Here is a 9,366-nt window from a genome sequence, read left to right on the forward strand (position 1 = left end):
CCCGGCACTTGGCCTTGTTGAACCTCATCCCGTTGGAATTGGCCCAGCTCTCCAGTCTGTCCAGGTCCCTCTGCAGAGCCCTCCTGCCTTCGAGTTGGTCCACACTTCCTCCCAGCTTGGTGTCATCTGCGAATTTGCTGATGATGGACTCAATCCCTTCGTCTAAGTCATCGATAAAGATATTAAACAGAACTGGGCCCAACACTGATCCCTGGGGGACACCACTAGTGACCGGCCGCCAACTGGATGCAGCCCCGTTCAGCACCACTCTCTGGGCCCGGCCCTCCAGCCAGTTCCTAACCCAGCACAGGGTGCTCCTGTCCAAGCTGTGGGCTGAGGAAATAAAGAAACTCCCAAATTTTCAAAACCCTACCTTCTTATTCCTTTTTATTTTTCAGCCTTTTTCATCTAAATTCTCCCTGAATTTCTGTGGCACTGTTGGAAGCTCAGCACTCAGAGTCTCTGTGTGGTTCCATGCTTCAGACTAAAGAAAAATAGTTTGCATTCCAGGGTTTTTTTTCCTTATTTTTCCCATGTTGCTATTGAAAACAAACCTCTGAGCCACTGGCAGCACAGATATATGCCTCTTTCTCTTGCTTTTACCCTGGAAAATGTTTCCTAAGAGCCCCCATCCCACAAATGTGCTTTATAATGGCACAGATATATCCCTCTTTTTCTTCCTTTTACCCTTTAAAAAGTTTCCTCAGAGCCCCCATCCCATAAATGTCCTTTAATGGCACAGATATATCCCTCTTTTTCTTCCTTTTACCCTTTAAAACTTTCCTAAGAGCCCCCACCCCATAAAGTTGCTTTTTAATGGTTGTATATTTATTTTTTATCCTGCTTTGACCCAGGTGGAAGGAAAGAACCATCAAGATGGAATGAAGAACCAAACTGCTACCAAGGAATTCATTCTTCTGGGCTTTTCCTACAGCTTGCAAGTCCAGACCTTCCTTTACCTGCTCTTTTTGCTCACCTACATCCTCACACTCACTGAGAACACCATCATCATCTTCTTGGTCAGAAGGAACCAGCACCTCCAAAAACCCATGTATTATTTCCTGGGGCATTTGTCTTTCCTGGAGATTTGTTACATCTCAACCACCTTACCCAAGCTTTTACTTGGCTTCTGGTCACCCCCCATCCTCATCTCTTTTTCCAGCTGCATGACCCAGTTATTTTTTTTTATTTCTTTGATGTGCACTGAGTGTCTCCTCTTGGCCTCCATGGCCTACGACCGCTACCTGGCTATCTGCCACCCCTTGCACTACTCAACCACCATGACCCACAGGTTGTGTTGCCAGCTTGCCTTTCTCTCCTGGGCAGGAGGTTTTTCCATTTCCTTGCTCAAAATCTCCTTTATCTCCAGCCTCCCTTTTTGTGGCCCTAAAACCATAAATCACTTCTTTTGTGACATCTCCCCAGTCCTGAACCTGGCCTGCTCCGACAGGACCCTTGCAGAGCTGGTGGATTTTGCCTTAGCCCTGCTGATCCTCCTCATCCCCCTCCTGATGATTATTTTCTCCTACTCCTGCATCCTCTCCACTGTTTTTTTGATGCCTTCAGCCCAGGGGAGGAAAAAAGCCTTTTCCACTTGTATCTCCCATGTCACTGTGGTCATGGTTTTCTTCTCAGCCACCCTCTTCATGTACGCTAGGCCCAGGAGGATCCATCCCTTCAACCTCAACAAAATGGTGTCTGTTTTTTATGCTGTCTTCACCCCAGCCCTCAACCCTCTCATTTATTGCCTGAGGAACAAGGAGGTGAAAGAAATACTGAAAAAATTCCTAAGCACAAGGTGCTCTGCAGACTGGTAGCATCCCAGGCTCAGGATGCAGAGGAACAGGGAGAAGTTTCCTTCTGGAAATATTACTTTTCCCTTCTGTCTTGCTGCCCTGAAGAAGAAATCCCATAATAAGAAGAAATCCCATAATAAGAAGAAATCCCAGAATTTGTCCAAGTGTCTCCTTCTCATTCCTGGAAGTGTTTGGATGGCTGAAAAAAAAAAACCAACCTGGCTGGGTATTATTCTGCTCCAGTAGCAACGTGATTGTTCAGAGTCTTGGCTGATGGATTCTGGAATCCATCTTGGCTGATGGATAATTTCCTTTTGAAATGCTCAAACTGAATTTTCTGATTTTCACCAGCCTGTAGGAACACTGCACATAATTCCAAATCATCCCAATGCTTACAGAAATATTTAAAGGGAGATAAAGGACCTGGTATGGGCAGATCTGTGGACGATCAAGCTGGTCACTAATTGGGATTTCCTTCCCCCTGTTCCTGCCTTTTGTTTTCTCCTCCATGAATATTTTGGTGGTTATTATTATAAACTACAATTTATATAAACTACATTTATTGTGATTGTAGTAATAATTATAATATTAATAATATTAATATTATTAAAAGAATTATATTATTAAAATTATTAAATTATTAATAGAATATTAATATTTAAAGAGTATTAAAAGAATATTAAAGGAATTATAACATGAAAAGAATTATAACATGAAAAGAATTATAACATTAAAAGAATTATAACATTAAAATACATTTATTATTATAAACTCAACCAAGGGAAGAGAAAAAAAAATGTTTTCTACCTTCCTCCCACATTTGGTGGTTTTAGTTCTGTTCTATGGAAGAAAATGAAACCAAACCCTTTTCATCCCCCTCAGGAGGATAAAAATCACCTCTCTCCTCTATAATATCCTATTTATAATAGGATATTATAATATATATTGTAATATATATTATAGATATTATATTATAATATATTATATTATATTATATTATATTATATTATATTATATTATATTATATTATAGTTAGATATATAGATATAGATAGATATAGATAGATAGATATATTATAGATATAATATATATTATAATGTCATATGTATTTATATTATATAAATATATATAATTATATATATTATATTTATATACTATAATATATTTCCCCCAGTGTTAAATCCAATTATTTTACAGTCTGGGGAATGTGGATGTCAAGAAAGCCTGGATGGGGTTTGTGAGGTTGGAAGCATGGCCCTAAATAACAAAAAAATCTGGTTCGTGGAGGTGTTTATTTAGGAAATTCACATTTAATTATTATTTAATTTAATTATTATTTAAATTATTGAATTATTTAATTATTATTTAAATTATTTAAATTATTGATAATTTCATTATTAGCCTTGGATCAATAAGCACCAAGGAGAAATTCCATCTGAAGTTGCTGGTGCTGGGCTGCTTTTAGAGCTATTAAAGAAAATCAGCTTTAAATAAATAAATAAAATAATTATTTATTAATTGATAAATTAAGATGATATTAAATGAATAAATAAATGAAATAAACATTAAATGAGGCAGCTGAAATCATTCCAGAGACACTGCTCTAAAATTCCCTTTTTTTACCCCCCAAAGGACTTTCAGGTGATTATTTCATATACAGGTGTCTAAACTCCACGTTTCTACAGCTACTGATTTTCCTTTTCTCCTGAAATCCCATGTTTTATCAGTGAGTGGAATATTTTGACTAGGAAATAAGTGCACAAATATCCTTAATATAAGGGCTGGGTTGGAAGGGACCTCAGAGAGCATCAAGTCCAACCCTTGATCCACTCCCACTGCAGTTCCCAGCCCATGGCACTCAGTGCCACATCCAGGCTCTTTGGAAAGATCTCCAGACACGGAGAATCCACTACTTCCCTGGGCAGCCCATTCCAATGCCTGATCACCCTCTCCAGAAAGAAATTCTTTCTCATCTCCAACCTAAACCTCCCCTGGCACAACTTGAGACCCTGCCCTCTTGTCTTGCTGAGAGTTGCCTGGGAAAAGAGCCCAACCCCCCCCTGGCTCCAACCTCCTTTCAGGGAGTTGCAGAGAGTGATGAGGTCTCCCCTGAGCCTCCTCTTCTCCAGCCTCAACACCCCCAGCTCCCTCAGCCTCTCCTCACAGGATCTGTGCTCCAGTCCCTTCCCCAGCCCAGTTGCCTCCTTTGGACCTGCTCCAGCACCTCAAGCTCCTTCCTGAGGGGCTGAGGGGCCCAGAACTGGACACAGGACTCAAGCTGTGGCCTCCCCAGGGCTGAGCACAGGGGCAGAATCCCTTCCCTGGACCTGCTGGCCACGCTCTTCCTCAGCCAGCCCAGGATGCCATTGGCCTTCTTGGCCACCTGGGCACACTGCTGCCTCCTCTTCAGCTTCCTGGCAAGCCAGACTCCCAGCTCCCTTTCTGCCACTCTGTGCCCAGCCTGGAGCTCCCCATGGGGTTCTTGTCTTGAACCTCTTCCCCTTGGGATCAGCCCAACTCTCCAGTCTCTCCAGGTCCCTCTGCAGAGCCCTCCTGCCTTCCAGCTGATCCACACTCCCCCCAGCTTGGTGTCATCTGTGAATTTGCTGATGAGGGACTCAATCCCCTCATCTAAATCATCCATAAAGATATTGAACAGCACTGGGCCCAACACTGATCCCTGGGGGACACCACGGCCGCCATTTTGGACACCACAGCCGCCATTTTGAGGCAGCCCCGTTCAGCACCACTCTCTGGGCCCGTTCCAGCCGGTTCCTGACCCAGCACAGAGTGTCCCTGTCTGAGCCATGGGCTGACAGCTTTTCCAGGAGAATCCTGTGGGATTTGGTGTCAAAGGCCTTGCTGAATTCCAGGTAGACCACATCCACAGCCTTCCCAAATTCAGCTCTTTTTTTTTATTATTTTTTTGCAGGTTCTTTTCCCCTTTCTGGAGTATTTTATTCAGAGTATTTTAATATTATTATTGGGGTATTTTTATTCACAGAGTATTTTATTCATTCCTTTTCTTCCAAAAAAACCATTCTTTTAACACAAAATTCAAGTTTTAAAGAAGGACTGAGCTGTTCTGACTGCCAAATGCATCCAAAGAGAATTCCCTGAGATCCCCACAGACATGGTATTCCCAGGGCTAGATGGCAAGCAAGTCCTTTTGTAGGATCTCAATGTTAACCGCGGAAAACTTGGAATTTTCCAGACAAAAATAGTGAATTCCATAAATCCCAGAATAGCTGAAGGTGGAAAAAATCCCATAGTTTAACACTCTCCTCTCTTTTCCCCTTTGCTTCCTGAAATCCCCAAGGTTGGGCACTTCACAGCTATTCCAGTATGTGACTCCCTAAACCCTAAAAAATATTTTATTTCCTATTATGAAATAGAGTTCCCAGAATTTCTTTTGCCATGAAGAAGTCTGGGATTGCCAAAAATATCAGACCAGGTATCACCAAACAACACAATTTTTTTTTTTTGTCAACCACAAGAGATTTATTAAACATTTCCAGGGAATTAAGGCAAAGCTGTGAAAACTTCTTCTTCTCATTTATTTCAGTAAAATCAGACTCCGTGCTCAAAAAGCCAGAAAAATGAAAGATAACCATTAAAACCACCCGAAAATATCCTTTTTTCCCTTTGCTAGCCCAAATTAATTTTCTTCCACCTTTTTTTCAGGGCTCCTTTCACCTCCTCATTCCTCAAGCTATAAATAAGAGGGTTCAGCAAAGGAGTCACCACGGTGTAGGAAAGGGAGAGCAACTTGTCCATGGATGCTGAGTAACTGGATTTGGGACGTAAATACATGGAGCTGGCTGTGCCATAGAAGAGGGTGACAACTAAAAGGTGTGAGGAACAAGTGGAAAATGCCTTCTGCTGCTTTTCAGCTGATGGCAGCTTGAGGATGGTGGAGATGATGCAGGCATAGGAATAAATAATCAGCAAAAAGGGACTTACAATGGCAAAAAGAGCCACCAGGATGACTTGGAGTTCCCTGGGGAAAGTGTTGCCACAGAGGAGCTCCAGGAGGGGCTGTATCTCACAGAAGAAATGGTTGATGGCAAGGCCACAGAATGGCAATCTGAAGGTTATGGTGGTGTGGATCAAACCTACAAGAGTCCCACAGCTGTAAGTCCCAAGCACCAAGCCCTTGCAGAGCCTGCTGCTCATCAAGAGGGGGTAATGCAAGGGGTAGCAAATTGCCACGTAGCGGTCCAAGGACATGGCAGCCAGGAGGAAACACTCTGCCACTCCAAAAAAAAGGAAAAAAAACATCTGTGTGGCACACCCTGCCTTGGAAATGCCTGTTGTCCCCACCACCAGGTTCTCCAGGACCTTGGGGACGATGACTGAGAGGTAGCAGATATCCAAATAGGAGAGCTGGGTGAGGAAGAAATACATGGGGGTGTGAAGGCTGGCATCAGTATTTATTAGCAGGGCAATCACTGTGTTGGCCATTAAGGTGAGGATATAAAGGGAAAATAAGAGGAAAAAGAGCAAAGAGTGCAAGTGAGAGACCTCAGAGAAGCCCAGGAGTCTGAATTCAGTCACTTCAGTGAGGTTCAGGGAAATCATCCCTTTTTAATCATCCCTTTTTAGTACCTTAGGAGAATAACAGAATTATTCTGTCTTCATTTTAGGGCTCAGGAGCTGTTGTTCCCACCACCAGGTTCTCAAGGATCTTGGGGATGATGACTGAGAGGTAGCAGATATCCAAATAGGAGAGCTGGGTGAGAATGGAAAGGGAAAATAAGAGGAAAAAGAGCAAAGAATTCAAGTGAGAGACCTCAGAGAAACCCAGGAGTCTGAGTGAGGTTCATACGAATCATCACTCTAATTATCCCTCTTTGGTACCTTAGGAGAACAGCAGAATTATTCTGTCTTCATTTTAGGCCTCAGGAGTTGTTGTTCCCACCACCAGGTTCTCAAGGATCTTGGGGATGATGACTGAGAGGTAGCAGATATCCAAATAGGAGAGCTGGGTGAGGATGGAAAGGGAAAATAAGAGGAAAAAGAGCAAAGAATTCAAGTGAGAGACCTCAGAGAAGCCCAGGAGTCTGAACTCAGTCACTTCAGAGGGGTTCAGGGAAATCATCCCTTTTTAATCATCCTTTTTAGTACCTTAAGAGAATAACAGAATTATTCTGTCTTCATTTTAGGCCTCAGGAGTTGTTGTCCCCACCACCAGGTTCTCCAGGATCTTGGGGATGATGGCTGAGAGGCAGCAGATATCCAAATAGGAGAGCTGGGTGAGGATATGAAGAGAGAAAAAGACCAAAAAGAGCAAAGAGTGCAAGTGAGAGACCTCAGAGAAGCCCAGGAGTCTGAATTCAGTCACTTCGGTGAGGTTCAGGGAAATCATCCCTTTTTAATCATCCTTTTTAGTACCTTAGGAGAGTATCAGAATTATTCTGTCTTCATTTTAGGGCTCAGGAACTGTTGAGTTTGGGAACTGCCTGGAACATTGGCAATGAAAATACCCTTGGTTTGACTCAAGAGTCAATTGGATTAATAGAATTTAGAAATTATCCAGATTTTGAGAAGCTCTGAGCAGACTTTCAAAGTACCTTAAGAAAATAGGGTGATTTATGGATACAATTCCTTCTCTTCTATTGCTTGGTTTTCCCTCTTTCCCAGTCTGTGCACTTACTCCTGTCTTCAAAATCTCCACTACAGTTTTTAGCCTTTAAAGCAAGAAAAAAAGATAAATTTACAGCAGATAACTTTTTATGGACTAATTAATCCCCAATTCCAGTAGCAGCACAGGAATATTACAAACAGAATTCCTCTCCTCATTAAGTGATGTGCTCCAGAGGGTGCCTCTTCCTAAAGGTTAAATAGCCAAAAATATTTTGTGATTAGGAGAAGAGTTAAAGGGGATTAAGGGCAGGCTGGGCATGCACAAGGGTTTTTTGTGGGATTCTTGTTACCTTTTGGGGGTTTTGGTGGAATAAGAGGAAGAAGAGAATCTTAGGACTTCTCCAGGAAAGGATCCTGCTCCAAGCTTTCTTCTCAGGAAAGCAGGAGGGATGGTTTTTCCCAGCAATATATCCTGCCCTCTGAGTCTCCCTCCTGCTGATTGGAGCAACAAGGGGGAGTAAATTGAGGTGTAAATTGGTTGTACTCACAGGCTGCTCTCTGTAGTTGGAGTACACTTTGTGTAAACCCAGGTGTCCTACTGGGCTAGGGGGAGTTGTAGCTGGTTTTGGAGTAATTATTACTGCTATTAGTGCTTCAGAATGCACCCAAATTAATGATGATTTGGGAATACTGCCCAAAAAAATGCAGTTTTGGTGCTAAGAGAAACAACTCTTCCAGGTTCAGTGCTGGAAAGGATGATCCTGAAACAACCTAGCAGAACTCAGGGCCCTTTTCCTGCTTTTCCCATATTAAAATTAAGTCATTTTAATCCCAACACACAGTGAGCAGTCAGTTCCCAAAGGAAAAGGGAAAAAAAAATATATTTTGTAGGTCAGTGCATCCTGAAAATCCCTGAAAAAGGCTGATTTAAGGAGCTCATCTTGCAGGAGATGGAATACCAAATTAATGATGGATTTGGGACAACTGCCCCAAAAAAATGCAGTTTTGGAGCTAAGAGAAACAACTCTTCCAGGTTCAGTGCTGGAAAGGATGATCCTGAAACAACCTAGCAGAACTCAGGGCCCTTTTCCTGCTTTTCCCATGTTAAAATTAAGTCATTTCCATCCCAGCACACAGTGAGCAGTCAGTTCCCAAAGGAAAAGGGAAAAAAAAATATATTTTGTAGGTCAGTGCATCCTGAAAATCCCTGAAAAAGGCTGATTTAAGGAGCTCATCTTGCAGGAGATGGAATTCCAAAGATCTATGGTCTTAATTTCTCTTAGCAACAAGAAATCTGGTGCTGGTTCTCTCTGGTGGATGCTTTAGGGTTTGGACAGTCCTCAGAATGATGAGACCAGGGCTAAAATGGCATAATTTAATTGGAATTTATTCCTAATTTCTTTATTTCCAGGAAAAATGCTGACCTAGCATACAGTGAATAATTTCATGCACCTATAACAAGAAGTTCCTACTGACTGACTTCAAGGCTCTAGGGAAAAACTGTAGAAAATGTTAAAATTATTACTTTATTTTTATTATTATTATTATTACTTTAATTATTGTTTTATTATTATAATCTTTCTATGAGATCATTCCTTTCATTTCAGGAATTCCATTCATTTCATTACAGGAATATCTCTTAAATCTATAAATGCTCCACCTTTTTAACTTTGGATTAACTTTGGAATAAAGATTCTTACTTTATTATTACTACTTTATTTTTATTCATATTATTACTTTAATTATTACTTGATTATTATAATCTATGAGATTATTCCTTCCACTCCATGACATATTTCCAGTACCACAGCCACATCCCTGTGTAAGTCTATAAATTCTCCAGCTTTCTAACTTTGGATTAACTTTGGAATAAAGATTATTACTTTATTATTGTTACTTTATTCTTATTCATATTATTACTTTAATTATTACTTGATTATTATAATCTATGAGATTATTCCTCTCACTTCATGACATATTTCCA

At 41.2% G+C, this 9,366-nt stretch overlaps 2 protein-coding genes across 2 annotated transcripts; one reads left to right on the forward strand and one right to left on the reverse strand.

The window, feature by feature from the left end:
* The first annotated feature begins 881 nt into the window (after nucleotides 1–881).
* On the forward strand, nucleotides 882–1,817 carry LOC103539330 (olfactory receptor 6B1). The gene has a single exon (XM_008505822.1). It carries the CDS (start codon nucleotides 882–884, stop codon nucleotides 1,815–1,817), a length of 936 nt encoding a protein of 311 aa, XP_008504044.1.
* Nucleotides 1,818–5,456: 3,639 nt separating this feature from the next.
* On the reverse strand, nucleotides 5,457–6,377 carry LOC103539229 (olfactory receptor 10C1; the record flags this gene model as incomplete). Its single annotated transcript, XM_008505720.1, has 1 exon — nucleotides 5,457–6,377. A coding segment is annotated over exon 1 (921 nt), but the record flags the coding sequence as incomplete, so codon positions are not given.
* Between the last annotated feature and the right edge of the window lie 2,989 nt (nucleotides 6,378–9,366).

Source organism: Calypte anna, chromosome 27 (genome assembly GCF_003957555.1).
Source record: "Calypte anna isolate BGI_N300 chromosome 27, bCalAnn1_v1.p, whole genome shotgun sequence".
Classification (NCBI taxonomy): Eukaryota; Metazoa; Chordata; class Aves; order Apodiformes; family Trochilidae; genus Calypte; species Calypte anna.

Bases quoted from the DNA above. Each gene is read 5' to 3' on its own strand.
- LOC103539330 (XM_008505822.1), top strand. From the start codon at position 882: ATGAAGAACCAAACTGCTACCAAGGAATTCATTCTTCTGGGCTTTTCC.